Source organism: Lytechinus pictus, chromosome 12 (genome assembly GCF_037042905.1).
Source record: "Lytechinus pictus isolate F3 Inbred chromosome 12, Lp3.0, whole genome shotgun sequence".
NCBI classification, from domain to species: domain Eukaryota; kingdom Metazoa; phylum Echinodermata; class Echinoidea; order Temnopleuroida; family Toxopneustidae; genus Lytechinus; species Lytechinus pictus.
The window spans coordinates 5,029,315-5,045,912 of record NC_087256.1 but is presented as its reverse complement, the minus strand read 5'-3'; the positions used below and the strand labels follow the sequence as shown (position 1 = coordinate 5,045,912).

The following is a 16,598-nucleotide window of genomic DNA, read 5'->3' as shown; positions in this document are numbered from 1 at the left end:
CGAGTTCATTGCTGGACTTTTCATTCAAATGTATGAGAAGTTAACAGGTGTCGAATCCCAATTAACTGCAAAGGGGCTTGTTTATCAAAATGATTATCATGATTAAGGCGTGACATTGTATTTACCATTTGGAAACGAATCTTATAATCACGATAAGAGAGAGAGAGAGAGAGGGGGTTGTGCAATAATTGATTATATACTTGCGAAAAAAAACTTTTTGACAAGCACAGGGAAGAGAACGAAAGGGAGAGGGGGAGGGGAGACAATGAGAGAAAGGGGCGATGGGAGTGTAAGGGGTGTGTCGAAAGAAAAGGGGTTACGAACAACTAAGCGAATTCTATGAGAACAGAGACAGACAGAGGAGGTATAGGGGAGGAGGTGAGTGGCATTCAGAGAATAAGAATAGAACGGTAAAATGGTAAAGAATCTTTGATGGTGTTTATTTCGGATTAGAAGCTTATACAGGCATAGGCATGATTGGACCATGGAGGTAAAGTATTATCTGTTAAGAGTTTCCAAGGCAATTGTGATCTTGGTCTTGAAAGTTATGTTTTCAACAAAACCAGGTACGTGTGGTGTCATAAGGTGTAAATGTGTATTTTTCAATCCCTGAACAAAGCTTCAATCTAATTAGTGTATTGCATGGATAACAAACGTGATATCTACTTAAATGAGATATAATTATTATGATTAACTTCGATATGTAAACCCATCTATCATTGTCAAGGCCATATGCTTCTCTCCACAGAGTATGACGTCTGAAGCCTCATGATAATGAGCAAGGTGAAGTTGAGGTTATACTCGGTCACACAGACGAAATAAACTGCAAACCAACAAAAACTTTTACGTTATCTCTAATGACATAGTATACCATCACTTGGTTTGGAGTCGGCCGTTGGTATAACTTGATCATTACACTGCACTCCAACTGAGGGAGCGAAGCGATCGAGCTAGTCATGGGATCGCTTTTGCATTTTCTCAATTGAAATTGAAGGATTACGTTTACACCTATGGTGAATTTTGTGACAATTTTTTGTAGAAAAGTAGGTTTTTACAAAATGTCTGGGGGCAACTGCCGATCTCCCCCAAAACTCTTTGCGTACGGGCATGGGAGGGAACGAAGAAAAAAGACGAAGATGATGAAGAAGAAGAAATAATAATAATGATGATAATAATAATAATAATAATTAATAATTTATAAGAAGAAGAAGAAGAAGAAGGAGGAGGAGGAGGAGAACTTGGAGAAGAAGAGAAGGAGGAGGAGGACGAGAAGGGAATTTACATTTACATTGTATGAAAAATCAAATAAATATAATAATAATGATAAATAATAAAGGTGATAATGATTATAATATAAATATGATTGTGATAATTTCAGGCTATTCCTTAAAAGCATGTTTTCATGCAGGGAATCAAAAAAAGTTTTTTGAAGAAAGCAAGTCTGGGAGCAAGACTTGGATATGAGAAATATTTACGCAGCGCCCTCATATATTCAGTTTGCCTAGATTATTTACTCTTGATGGAATATTATTCCTCCCTCTCCTCCACCTCCTCTCTTTTTTTACCTTAGCACTCTTCTTCTTCTCCCGTTTCTTTTTTCTCCTTTTCATTCTTCAATTGCACGTTATCTCTGATATTGCATTTTCTGAACATTTCTATTTTCTAAGCATCATTACAGACCTATAAAACATAATTTTAAAAAAGTCGGGGAAACTTCCTCTCCTGCTACTTTTGGAATACGCACGATAGCAAACTTGAAGTATTTAAAGCCATTGTCACAGGTTTAAGCATTCCCAGTAATTATGTGATATGATCGTAAATTTTTAATGAAAATTATTGTCAATTATCACAGGTGAAAAAATGTACAAGGGTCAATCACTTTTAATGGAAAAATGTATCTTGAATCTTAAGTCTTTCATGCAAGAAAAGAGATTGTCTACAATATATGTTTATGTATAGTGTAGCGTGTGTTCGAAAATAACATATTATAATCAAATCCATCTCATTATCACGGAGCTTTAAACAGATCCTTGTAATTATCAAGTGCTTTACGTGCTTATAATCGTCAATTAATCACCCATATTCCAACAAGCTATCAGGCAGTCAATGTGAAGTGCTGATATTACTCGATTGCCCAAACGATATGATACGTTTTTAATTGTATAAATACGAGTGATTTGGTTCGATTAAAATCATATTACTGCGACAAAGACCAGCTCGGTTGTGATTTGATTCAGCTGCTATAGAAATATGGAGAGCATTTCTTCAGTCGCTGTCGTTTTCTTGGCTTTTGTCATAGCAAGAGGTAAGTCGCGTATATAAGGTATAGATGGAGGTTTCATTATATTTATAAGTTTGTTGTTGATATCAAGGTTATTTTATTCATGAATGTAGATATAACTTAAGAAATGTCTTATTTCTTTTCATTGCAGTTGATTATTTTTTATAATCAGTTTATAATTTTGAAAAATCAAATACAAATCACACAATTCTATATAGAGAAAGATGAGACATTGAGAAAATTACGAGAGCTTAACGATATGGTATGGTTCTATTCAAAACAAGATACAAATATTGAGGGACTGAATAAGTATAACATGATAAATTTCAACGATAGTAGAGTATATTTTTCCGATTGCAGCCTTCGATTTCACGCAATTTACCGTTGTTAATGCATTGGAAACGGAATACACTTTCCCTCTTCTCTCATCCTTATCTTTTTTCCTTATGCGCAGTTTTTCTTTGTTGTTGTTGCTTGTTCTTGTCTCCTTGATTTATGATGCTTTTTTATCTCTTGTTTCTGTCCTGCCTTGTCATGTCTTATCCTATTTTGTACACTGTATTTGATTTTGTTTAATGTTTTTGTTTTATAATTTTTCGTCCTGCCTTGTCTAATTGATTTCTAAATGCACTTTCTGAAATCTTAAGTATGTTTATTATTTTGTGTACAATAAAGGGGTATGAAATATTGTCATGATTGTATTATTGTTTTGTATGTGTATAGTCCTAAAAGCTTAAAAGCTTGACCACATTAGAATTCGATAATATTTTTTTATATTGAAGCTTTATAATTACAATTTGAATTTCACATATTTTAATCAGTCATGTATTGCAGGTACTCACAAATCAAGCGATGCTATTCAGTGAGTTCCCTTGTTTCATTTCTGTCATTTATATTCTGCTTTGTACCTACTTTATTAACCTGTTTGCTCTAAAATGAAAATAATTAATTTAATCATTCAAACCGAATCCATTCATATGTTTTTATTCATATGATTTCCAGGTTGAACCGAATATTAAACCTATTTATTTAGCTGTACACAATGAAATAGGCCTATGTATTTAAATATACAGAACAGGTTTATCTTCAAATAATTATTTGCTCATATTTATTTCTTTTTTTAGGGGGGGGGGACGTCTTTACATGTCATAATCATCAAAATGATTGTGTGAATTGCTGTAGTTTGCTGAAAATTAAATAGATTCTTAAATGCTGAAAATCATGAAAACTAAAGCGCTTAAACGGAGGGGAATACCGGTAGTGAAAAGACATCTCTATATAGGACATTTTGATAATGACCATAATTTAAAGACAAAATATTTTCGATTTTCATTGCGACAATTAAGCTGCATTGCAGATAACAACCCCTTTTCCACTTGTGAAGTAAACTAATATGAAAAGAAGTGATATCTCATTTGAATCGTTCTAACTCATTTCCCACATTTAATACGTTATATCAAACAAACAAATAACTTCTTTTGTTAATATTTTTTTTTTAATAGAAGAAAGAATATTAAGTCAAATATATCATAACATTTTTGTAATAAAAATGTCAATATTTTTGCTCGCTCGCTTCGCTCCCTTGCGACTTTTTATGAATTTTGCCCGATACGCCATATCTAGCCCCCCTCAAAAATTGTATGCCACGGCTGACGAAGAAATTACCACATCATACAATCACACGGTTGCTTCAAAGTAGCCAAACACAAACACTGGTCTCACTGTGTTCGTTCCTTTCCCCTACAGGTACTTTCAGCTTCTACGTCACATGACGCATTCAAGAACATAGAAAATGTATGGTCAAATGCCTTTCAAATCACGATGTATTTTTTTCGAAAATTTGTGAATCAAAATAGCTGTTTCGTCCTGGACGCTGGACAAACGACATAAATTATATTTGCAAATGATTCCGTCAGCTCCGAAACTTTATACGAAACTTTTGTTCGAGTTTAACAATTTTCGACAAAGACTTCCCAGCTATTCATTGTCATTTGACGGGCATTTTCAATACATTTAATGTATTCTTGAATCCGATGTGCGTCGTTGAATCGAAAACTCCGAGCGAGAGTATCCAATCGAGTGCGAGCGAACGGAAAAGCGTAGATAAAAAGCCTCATCAAGAAATGTAATTTTGTCAACAAAATATTGTTATCAAACATGTCAAATACAATTTATATTTAATCACCTCGCTTGCATCCATTAAAAGAATCGTTCACTTCACTCACAGAATTTGTTCGCTTTTTGAAACCAGAAGAACGAATAATCGCTCTGATAGAAGTGTACATTTCGTGATTTAACCCGGGAAAGACTGGGATTTTTACGCCTAACAAGGTATCACAGGCCTAATTCATTTCCCATAGGCTCTTGTGTTAAAGTGGTACTTTAAAAAAATTCATAAAAAATAAGGAGGAAATTCGAGGGTTGAATGTTTACTATATACCAGTGGACAGGATATATGTCTGACATTCCATATCTGACCAGAAAAGGTACCTCGACAAGCTCATTTTAAAAATAAATCGGCATTTATGAAGACTACAATCAAATTCATCACTGGGCGTTGTGGCGTGCGCCTGTAATCCAAGCTGTGGGGAAGTTACACATTGATGCAGAGGTTCGAGGTTCGAGCCCTGGTCACGTCTTTCGGATGGTGACGTTAAATAATCATATCTGATTGACACACGTCTGACAAAACTCAAATACACACACACGCACACTTGAGAGAGTAAAATGGCCCTAATTTTTCCGCCAGTAAAAAAATTCATATCTTTCAAATTTGGAAAAAGGAAGTTCAGTGGGTACCCTCCCTATAGAATCAGTGTTAGATTGTCAGTCATATTCATTCATTTTTGTCAGTCAGCAAAATCAAATTTAAAAATCGAGAACGGGTTGGGTCGAATGAATATTTTTTGCCTGCCAGTTGTAATTAGGCCCGTGTGACCACAAAGCTGAACGGAAGGGCGGCTGAATAAACACAATACAAGCTCATCTTCTTCATTTACCAAGACACAGGACATTATTCTCAATATATGATCTTCGTTGTATGGGTCCAAACAGGAAAGCATTATCCAATGACATCAAAAATCATCTTTAAACTGTTTCCACAAGTCTGGTTCTTAGATTTGATAACGTTGCTAGATTTCGAAACAGTGTGGGATGACGATTTCTAGGTTGCCCTGTTTAGTCATTATCATTATTATCATTCCTTTTCGTGCTTATTTGTTGTATTTGGTGTACCAATACATAAAAATGACCATATGATTGTGATTTTGCATGGTCAGCCCCCACTTTTGGCTCAGCCCCCCCCCCCTTTGAAAACTGTTCCGCGGCCCCTGCACATTGTGAACAATGATTGGAAATAAATGGTGATATCAATTCATGTGACAATCACAAAGTTGACAGTGGTATATAATTATGATTATACTATTAATTCTAAGCTATGCTCTTGAATGTAGACGCATGGTGCAATAAGTTTGTATTAATTTTCTGTTTTTGGAATTGAATTAATACGACTTTAAATTGAATTGATTTGAATAAAAACATTAGCTCATTAGCATTGCAACAAATGAATAGGTAAATAAACTTCTATGAAATAAAGTAATACAAAGATATATCTCTTTGAAATGCACGTGGTCATGATTTTTCGACAATATCATTTCTAGATTATTTTACAAGACATGGAATATTTTTTTGATAACATGACCAAACTGACCAACATTGTATAGGGTCTCTAATTGACTGTGCGTTCTAAATAACTAAATACCCGTTGAGATTACTACCAATAATACAGAAAATAAAATAGCCTTAAATTTCATTTGTAAGAAGAAGCTGAAATTTTCTTGAGAGGAAAAATTACATCTTGCTACTAGGTAACAAATTTCGATATTAATGATTTAAATAGTGAATCAGTATGTTGTCATTCAAGTGGGCCTATATTACAAAACAACACTACTCAGAATGTTGCAATACGGAATAGGAACCTGGCCATGCAGATTTAAGTGGTTTAGAACCTGAGGTGGCGCTATTAAGGTCCCTGGTTCGTATTTGCTTTAAATGACAATTTATTGTTTGTTTCTAGGGTGTGAAGCTGCTAGTGTCAAATATGGCGATCTGGGCTATTTCAGCTACGGCAGTGGTTGCCACCATGCTTGTCCAGAGAGTCCCGAAGCAATCGTGATAAAGTATTGGCTCTATACTCCAGAGAAAAATAGCGGTTACTCTAAAGAGCTACTCGACCGGTATGATGACAGCACCATCCGAAATTCAAAATTCGAGGTAATTTTTTATCATTTCTTAATACTTTATTAAAATAATTTCTTTAAGTCTTTGGGGGTAATATTAAAAAAAGTGAATACCTTTTTTGTACCCTTGTAAATTCGCATTATCAACCTTTACCATTTTTAACATGGCTTGTCGTTCGAGATGATTTTTTTGGGGCAACTCAGTCCCCGTTTGCCAACTGAAATAATCACACAAAATTCTGCACAAGTCATAAAGGATCATTTTGTGTGTTTCAAATGTCTCCCATTTTTCATCATCATCATTTTTGTGCTATAGAAGTCGCTCTTTTTACTGAGTTACTCCTTTCATTAAAAAAAAAAGAAAATTGCTTTAAGAACAAAACTGTTCAGCTTTTGAAAATTATTTTCATCATCACTTTCATATTTATATATGATTATTATCAATGTTATCATTATATCTATTTGATTAATGTATACAATATACATGTACATAAAAATCCTTCTCTTCCTTCTCCTTCTTTCGTTCTTCTCTTTCTTCTTCTTGTTGTATTTTAAGTTTTGTCAAGTCCCGTCCAGTCCAAAACGTGGGTGGTTGGCCAAAATTAATAATACTCTTTTTTGTCCATCTTCAAGGGTAATCGAGGCACAAAATTCATAATTCACGGCTACACAGACGTATACACATCAGGTTGGGCTCAAGATATGAAGAAGGCACTCGTAGATGAGGTAGGTCAAGGAGAGTCGGCTGAGCAAACCCTTCACCCGAATTAAGAGGTCTGAATGTTCAGCCTACAATGACTTGGGTACAGAGCCCCCCCCCCCCCCTCTCGCTGACAAGTTGTATCTGAGGTAGTAAGACCTATTTGTTGGTCAGGGTCTGTGGCAGCAGACTAAGTCACGGATTTGGGGTAAAGGTATAGCAAGCGAGCAAAGCAAGAAAGATCCAAATTCTAACCAAACACATAATAAGATGATGCAAATAGTTTTTAAAATGTATACATACAGGTTTATCTGACCCCAAAACGAGTAAAGTTTGTAATCCACGCCCCATAGAAAAATCTTAATGATTCCCTACCTCTTTATATGCTTATATTTTCTATAAGGTGATACTATTTTTTTCAATTACATGTATGATAATACTGATAATAAAAATAATAATGATAATAATAATAATAGTAATAGTAATAATAATAATAATAATAATAATAATAATAATAATAATGATAATAATAATAATAATAATAATAATAATAATGAGAAGAGGACCCATTTGATAGAATATAGAACAATAACCCTAGATTTCTGGAAGAAGTCCGGTTGCTGTTTAATATACCAACATAATAACATCAAGTTGTGGACAATGGAAATAATAATAATAATAATAATAATGATGATGATGATGATGATAATAATAATAATAATAATAACTACTGAAGGATCGCGGTAAAATGACTTGTGATCACGCTTGGGAACATCAGCCACAAACGATCACCACGATCAATAACAGCACCATATATCGGAACTGTGGCATACTAACGGATAGAACCAGCAACTGCAACAAGCCGGACATCATCGTCAGAGACAACAAAGTAGTAAATATCATTGAGGTCTCTGTTCCCCATGATATCAACATTGCTGTAAAGGAAAGAGACAAACGGCTCAAGTATCAAGACCTAAGGATTGAGATCGTGAGGATGTGGAACGTGAAGGCAGAGGTCACACCAGTCATCATTGGTCACTCAGGAATGGTGAACATGGTGAAGAAGGGAATGGAAGCCTGCATAACCAAGATCTCTCCTCACCTTCGGATGTAGGACATTCAGAAGGCAGCTATCTTGGGTACAACCAGATTGATAAGAAAGACTCTCGGACATTAGTAGTGCAAAGTTCCTAGTTGCACTTGAAATTACTTGGTGCTTTTTGTTAGAGCAAAGTTGTTCAAGAAAAAATACGGACTTGATCCTGTTTAGAGGAATAATAATGATGATGATGATTCTGGTACTTGGTAGGATTACTTGGTAGGATTCCTCCAAAAGACTCCATAAAGGTGTTTAAACTGGAGGTGTGTCGTGTGCGTTAAGGCTCAGGTTTTACTTTTAGGGCGCTGATTTAAAGGTTACTAGTGATGGTTGGGATATAAATGACGAGGGGAGACGAATGATAATGATAATACTAATAATACTAATAGTGATGATAAGATTAAACTTAAGAACAGTTGTTATAATAATCAATATTTCGTGTGCCAATTATCAGTCTACCATACTGGATGATACATGTTTTTGTTATTTAAAATCATGCATACAACAACACCAAATACATATCTCTACATGAAACAGTTGACAGATATATACATTGTTGAATTAGTATCGAATTTTTTTGAAAGAATCATACCATTGTGATTTTTTTTTCAATTGTCAGATTTTGGTTATTTTATTTTGATCTGATTAGTCATCAGTGGTAATGCATGGTAACAAACAAACGAAATGAAGTTATGTCTCTTTTTTTTTCATTTGTAATTCTGTACTGATAAAAGTTATACATGGGCCTATATATTACAATGACCTATTTTTTATTTGCTTCTTCTCCCCCGCCCTTGTTCTAGAATATGAATGTTATAATGGTGGACTGGCAAGAAGGGGCAGGGCGAATCAATTACGCACAGAGCAGAGCTAATACCCGGGTTGTTGGTCGCGATATTGGCAAACTCATCGATAGATTGAAGGCTGTTTCCGGTGCCTCGTATGGGAGCATGCATATCATCGGCCATAGTTTGGGGGCACATACCGCGGGGTATGCTGGTGAGGCCTTGAGTGGACAAGTTGGACGACTGACCGGTGAGTCTGATGGATCAAGTGATTAGGTCTTGTAAATGATTTTTAGTGATACTAGTGAAGGTTTGTAAAAAAATTGATTAACTAGATCTTTCGAAGTGTTTCTTTGAATCCCGTAAAAATAGTGCCAGGGGCGGATCCAGGATTTTCCAAAGGGGGGGATTACGGGCCGGCTTTGCCCCCCCCCCCTGGATCTGCTAGTGAATAGTGCCCTTTTAAATTCTGATAAACCCCCTTGCATGTCTCATCGGTGCAGTGTCACACTTGTTTTCTCTCTCAAAATTAATGACAATACTTCTTGTTCTTTTTTATTTATCTATCCCTTTTTGTCGTGGGGGTGTGTTTCCCCCACTTTGGGGGCGATCGACTGCCTCGCTTCCGGCGTCCATGGATGCAGGAAAGATAGAACTTTCTAGCTTTTACTTAAATATAGCTGTATGATTTCAGTTTACATGCAGTTTTGTATTTTATTGTAAATAATATAGAATTTGAAATATCTTAATATCTTTCTCATTCTAATATGAAACAAGGTTTATTTTTCATTGAATATGTGGGATAACCATGGTTACGACCTTATACGTAATTGATTGAAGATGCTGCTTTATTGTCATATCTGCAAAAATAAAATATTTTATACATTTCCATGCTAAGAAAGAAAAGAAACAGAAAGTGTGAGATAATGTCGACTCTCTCATTTGCATATCACTGTGTTGTGTATAATCGTATTTTGTATAAAAAACACGAAGCTTTAAAGGAGGCGCGATAGCTCAGTCGGTAGGGCGGGGGTTTCGGATTCCGGTGACCCGGGTTCGATTCCCAAGTGGTGCGCTAGTGCCTTTTGGTAAGGCATTTATCCTCGTTACCAGGTCCCTCGGAGAGGACCTTAAGCTGTTGGTCCCCTGGTTGCTTGCTCACAGGCATTCGTGCTTTCTTAGCAGTCAGGTAAAAAAAAAAAAAAAAACCTCGGTAATAATTTTTTTCTCTTACATACGATTTTTATGAAATTTTAGTTGTTATATTCTTCTCTTTCTATTCAAATCATTCCCCCCCCTTTTTTTTGGGGGGGGGGTAGACTTGCCCGTTAATACGAATGTCGTTAGCGCTGCATTAATAAATTCAGTCGAAAATCGACTGTAATTATTTTCTGACCAGTGTTATGCGATATACCTCAAACACATTGGTCAGCTTATAATAATGACCCATCATTCCAATTGGGTCTCATTCTAAAGGATTTAATTCAATTCAATTAATTTTTCTCAGTATAAAAACAACAATGTAAATAGCACAAGCACTGCATAAATCAAACACATAAATACATTATTATACAGAAAGCGTACATAGCAGCCAAGAAGAAATTAACCTTATCTATGGCCGACCCAAATTAAGTAACGTAGTATTTAATAAAAATCAAAGCAGAAAAAAGGAAAGAATTACCTAACTAACTCATACAAACAAACAAGCAAAATAATAATTAAGTCGAAATGAATAAGTAGTGATGTTTTGGTAGTTATAATTCTGTTATTGAGATCGTTGGTCGCTCTGGTGGGTCCAGACGACCCCCCCCCCCCATAGCCTGCCACACAAAATTCGAGATGGACACGCCACCTCCCCCGGGGAGGGGGGAGGAGATGCCTGTCATCATTCATCTGAAATAACACAGATAGAATAGCATGCAGTGTAAGTGGAAATGTCTTAAAGCAGAAAAATAGCAGCCTAAATAGCGCCACCTCAAGTCCACAACTACTCACATCGGGGAGTCTGGGTTTCATAAACATTTTCATGTGACAAGTTGTCAGATCTGACAACTTTCCTTGATTTAGTTTGGCTGTGAAGCATTGTTACTATGGTAACCGTCGGATAAAACGTCCGACAAGTCCTTTCATGATACGCTCTCCAGGGCCGGTTGCAGAAAACTTACTGTTAATTTATGGTAACTTTGGGCCATCCAATGGTAAGTAACTTGGTTGGGCTGACCAACAGCCAATCAAAATCCAAGATCCCATGCAGTTAAGTTACCATTGGATGGTAAAGTTACCATAATGATAAAACTTGTGCAACAGGGTCCTGGTCAGCACAATGCAGATTTCAGACCTGTGCTGTTTACACTCGTCTCACTTATTATGTTACCAAGTGACAAAACAAGTATTTTCCTCTCAAAAACACTCTATTTCCTTTGTATAAGATTATGGATTAATTCATTCTGTGTATTATTGATGGTTACATCAAAACGCACCATTACTTTTTCTTTTTCCTCCAGGATTGGATCCAGCCGGACCTGAATTCACTAGATGTGGAAACGAGTGTCTTATCGATAAATCGGATGCAGTCTTTGTTGATATCATACACACCGATGGAACGTTAAATCCTCAGATTGAATATCCTATACATGGCTGTGGACTTCTTGATCAGGTACTTCAAAAAATGTCGAAACTTCGGCTACTTTTACGACATAATATCATTTCCTATACCGGGGCGAGCGGCCTTTGTCCTAATGTCTATTTTTGTTTATTCTTTAATTTTTGTCTGTCAACTTGTTTGCTAAAAAGTGGGCTCCTCTTTGGTAAAATTCTGAATTCTTCATGGTGACCAAAATAGAAATGGATAAAAGTTTATAGTCAACTGTGTTGATCCAATTGGAGCTTTCCCTCTCAAAATGATTTAACTTACAAATTTATAGGTGGATGATATAGAATGACATAAAATAACAAAGCAATCATGACATCTGCAAAGTATTCTAGGAAAGTATTATAAAAAGTATATATATAAACAATATATAAACAACGTAGTACATAAAATACCAGGATTGCTAAAAAAGTTAAAAACTTGTAAACAAGTAACCCTCGACATACAAAATAATGAAATATACAATGAGAGTATAGATACAAAAATATATATAAAATGAATAACGATAGAAATATAACAATAAAGTCATACGAAAACTTAAAAATTAATTAACATTAAAGAAATAATCAGAATCATTCAGCAAAATTTGAATATATCAATAAGTGACAAGTATTGTGCTCTTTGATTTATTTTTGAATGAAATGTAATTCGATGTACCCTTTAAATCACTGTTTAGAGAATTCCATTTTTTGATCCCTGAAATCTAATTGATCTATTTTGTAAAAAAGAGTTTGTAAATTTTGGAAGACGAAAGTCACCCTTTTTTCTTGTATTAATTGAGTAAAAATCGGAGTTCAAATGAAAACTGTCATAAAAAGTATCTGGTAACATAAAATATTTCAATTTATACATAAATAAAGATGTACCTTAGGAAAGAATATCTGCAAATTTAAGTAATTTCAAAGATTTAAACAATGGAGATGTGTGTGCCCAGAAGGTGGCGTTGCAGCATAAACGAACAGCCCGTTTTTGAAGTATGAAAAGGGGTTTTAAAAATTTATCAAATGTTCTTGCCCATACAAGATTACAATACATTAAGTACGGATATACAAGTGTATAATATAAAGAAAGCATGGCAGAAGATGGTAAAAAAACGTCTTAGTTTACACATAACGCCAACATTACATCGAACATTCTTGGAAATTATTTCAATATGTTTTTCCCATGAAAGATTGTTGTCAATAGTTATACCTAAAAAATTTCCAAATTGAACTTGGTCGATACATTCACCGTCCAATTTCAAAGTTATATTTTCAATAACAGTATCATTTGTTCTGCCAAAATTAAAAATCATATATTTGGTTTTTGTTTCATTAATTTCAATTTATTTGCAGAAAACCAATTAGCAAAATTTGCTTTAGAAATCAAGTCTTTCAAATTTTTACCTGAATAAAATATGTTCGTGTCGTCAGCATATAATATATAATGTAATTTCTTTGAAGATTCAATAATGTCATTTATAAACAACAAAATTAATAACGGGCCCAGGATACTACCTTGAGGCACACCTTGTCGTATAAAAAGCAGTTCAGAATGAGTTTCATTATATTTTACAAATTGCGTTCTTTTTGATAAATAACTTTTAAACCATTCCAAGGGAATACCTCTGATTCCATAAAAATTTAGTTTTTGTAATAAGATTTGGTGATCCAGACAATCGAATGCATTGCTAAGGTCTACGTAGACCCCCAAAGCTATCTCTTTTTTTTTCGTAAAATCTATACAGAAGTTCAGAAGCAAAAAGTAAAGCTGACTCTGTAAAATAACATTTTCGAAATCCAAATTGCTCAGAAAAAATAATTGAATGTTTATTGAGGAAAGTAAATAATCGATTGTACATTAATTTTTCTAGAATCTTGGAAAAGGTCGACAGCAATGAAATTGGACGATAGTTGACAAATCGTTTTTGTCACCCTTTTTGAATAGGGGTATAACTTTTGAAACGCTCATTGAATTCGGAAATAATCCAGATTGAAAAGATAAATTAAACACGTGGGTTAAAGGTTCAACAATATAATTAATTATTTTCTTTACAAGATATGGTGACATATCATCAACCCCACATGAATGTTTATTCTTTAAGAGCAATATAACTTCAAAATTTCGTTTCTGTCTGTAGGCGAAAGAAAAAAAGAATGGGTTACACTTTTTTTTAAATAATCACGAAAACATCCAATGGGCCTCGGATCATCAAAACAACCAGCATTAACAAAAAAAAAGAGTTAAAAGCACTTGCAATTAATTTCTGTTCAGTAAGTTTCACGCCATCTTTACGAATGAATGAAGGCAATTTTAACGATCTTTCTTTACCGAGCAGGCTGTTCAGAATATTCCAAGTTTTCTTTAAGTCACAACAATTCGATTTGAGTTTTGCAGCAAAATAGTTTTGTTTAGAGACACGTACAATATGAATAAGTTTGTTTTTATAGGATGAGTATTTTTTCTTCATGTTATGGGTTTTCAGTTTTAAATATCGCTTATATAAGTGTTCCTTCCTATTAATGGATTTAAGAATGCCTCTTGTAATCCAGGGGTTTTGGGGTGCTCTACTTCTTTCTCTACCGGATGATATCATTGAATGCTTGGAAATAGTCTCTTTTAAACCCTTAATAAAAGTATCGTAAGCTACGTTGACATTGGATAAGTTTGTCACAGAGGACCAATCGTTAACTGCTAGATCTTCACACAATGACTTAAAGTCTATTTGGTGTTTAACGTGAGTTTTGTTATTCACATGGGTGTGGTAACTTGGTGAAAAAGCGTTCGTTAATTGAAAGATGGGAAATGGTCATATAGATCTGAATACAAAATACCAGGTAGCATCGGCTTATCCAAAACATTTTTAAAGATATTGTCAATACAAGTAGAAGGAACACAGTATCACACAGTGTGTACACACAGTATGTGAAAACATTATTCACACTATTAACAGGCTCAAAGTCGACAGTTTACAGGTATTTTCACACTGTGGACAGTGTGACTGTTCACAGCAGCGTGTTCACGTGGTCGAATAGGTGGGTCAGAGTGTGAAGGTGGTTTCACATTGTGTTCCACACAGAGAACACACTGTGGGAAACTGAGATCTTTCCAGTAGGAAAGTCTAATAAAAAAAGAGAAATCTTAATGAAATCGCTTAATATGATATTTTTTTTAAAAACTATTTACAGCTAGGTCACCAGGATTTTTATCCGAACGGAGGAGAAGTCCAACCGGGCTGCGAGGCAACCAATGTGATCCAGGCTTGTGATCACATGAGGGCTGTCTATCTCTTCACTGAGAGTATCGGATCGAACTGCTTCTCATGCAGCAAGAAGTGCACAAGCTGGGAGAATCAATCCAGTTGCTCCAACTGTGGCACTTGTCCTGTGATGGGCTATGGCGCATCCAAGAGTAAGGGACAAGGGGCATTCGACCTCGACACTAGAAGCAGATCTCCCTTCTGCTATTAATAAGCCGGGGTGAAATTATTGAAAGTGCATTAGAAATTAGGTGGCCATGATTACGTTATTGAAAAGTCATGTGATTGTTAAAACTTAAAATCTGGAAAGGTTCAAACCCTTTTCCATCATTTTTTTAAAGAATTTATTATGGGAAGGGGGTATTTTAAAGGGATAAGGGCAAATGTGTCAGTAATTGTGATATAAACTTAGCATGCATTTCTTTACAGGCGTTTAAAATCAGTGGTAATCTTATTCATAATGACTAGATGTATATAATCTTTTTACATTGAATAAAATAACACTGGGAATATTATAAGACATTTTTTAAAAGGAAGTGATTCCCCTGGGTCAACAAAAGCTTTCAGAAGCAATCTCTATTTTATATGTTATTTCTAAAATGGTTGTATTTAAGAAATCATCCAAATTAGACATTTCCCCCTTCTCTCCACAGAGGTAAAAAAAAGTTATGATCCTTTTTTTTTCTGGTCAGAAATTGTTTTAAAAAGTGCCCCCTTTTCCCCTGCTCTATGCTGGTCAATCCAGAAAAACAAATCTGCTCTTAATACTTAAAATGCAGTTTGTGGTTTATAAATACTGCACCATGCAGAAAGAACGATGAATGTCCAGGAAACAAAAAACATTTATAAATGTTTTGAACAGTTGAATGTCAATGATAACCTGAAATTAAGTGCAGAGTGTTCTACGATGACTAAAATTTCAGAAGTTATGATATCAACAATAATGGTGATAATGATGTTAATAGTGAGGATGATGATCATGATAATCATGATAATGATGATGTTGTACTAAACAAAAGGTGAAATGAGTAGAAAAGGACGGAGAAAAGACAGTTATTTCCGTTTTAATAAAATATGCCATCACTTCTCGGCACTTTTAAAGGACGAATTTACCCCTTTCCATCCTTTCATTGTTTTTTAATGTCTTAATGATAATGATAAAGTAATTATCGGTAGAAATGTTTTTGCCGTTTTGACTGTGTATAAAATATTTTTGTGAGAAATTCGATAAATAAAATAACATTGGTTCATCTACGGCTGTGCTGTCTTTGATAATATTTCGTACATAAATCGTTGATTTCATATTGTTTGCTGAAACCGTCATTATGATCATGGTTTAAACCGTGTATAAGTGATATGTTTTATGTAATTGTTATATATTTGGACAAAAAGGGGTGAGGGAGGTAGGGAGAAAGAGAAAGAGAGAGAGGGGAGTCAGAGCATGTATTGGGTGTCAGTAGTGGTAGCACCAGGATTTTAAAACTAGGGGGGCAAATAGGGGATTACATTTAGGGAGAGGGGCAAAGGCGGACATGATTTGTTTTACACCGTTTTCCAAAATCGAGTGCGAAGTGCGAGCTAAAAATTTTAATATAGATCCTATACTG

The 16,598-nt window shown here is 34.9% G+C and overlaps 1 protein-coding gene across 1 annotated transcript; it reads left to right on the top strand.

The window, feature by feature from the left end:
- The first annotated feature begins 1,518 nt into the window (after positions 1-1,518).
- On the top strand, positions 1,519-16,313 carry LOC129273410 (pancreatic lipase-related protein 2-like). Its single transcript, XM_054910437.2, has 6 exons — positions 1,519-2,305; positions 6,357-6,553; positions 7,153-7,245; positions 9,122-9,353; positions 11,608-11,759; positions 14,921-16,313. The coding sequence occupies exons 1-6, from the start codon at positions 2,251-2,253 to the stop codon at positions 15,200-15,202; spliced, it is 1,011 nt and encodes a 336-aa protein (XP_054766412.2). The 5' UTR covers positions 1,519-2,250; the 3' UTR covers positions 15,203-16,313.
- The last annotated feature ends 285 nt before the right edge of the window (positions 16,314-16,598 follow it).

Coding starts and splice junctions, on each gene's coding strand:
- LOC129273410 (XM_054910437.2), top strand. CDS start 2,251: ATGGAGAGCATTTCTTCAGTCGCTGTCGTTTTCTTGGCTTTTGTCATA. Junction 9,354..11,607: donor ACAAGTTGGACGACTGACCG/GTGAGTCTGATG, acceptor TTTTTCCTCCAG/GATTGGATCCAGCCGGACCT. Junction 11,760..14,920: donor GCTGTGGACTTCTTGATCAG/GTACTTCAAAAA, acceptor AACTATTTACAG/CTAGGTCACCAGGATTTTTA.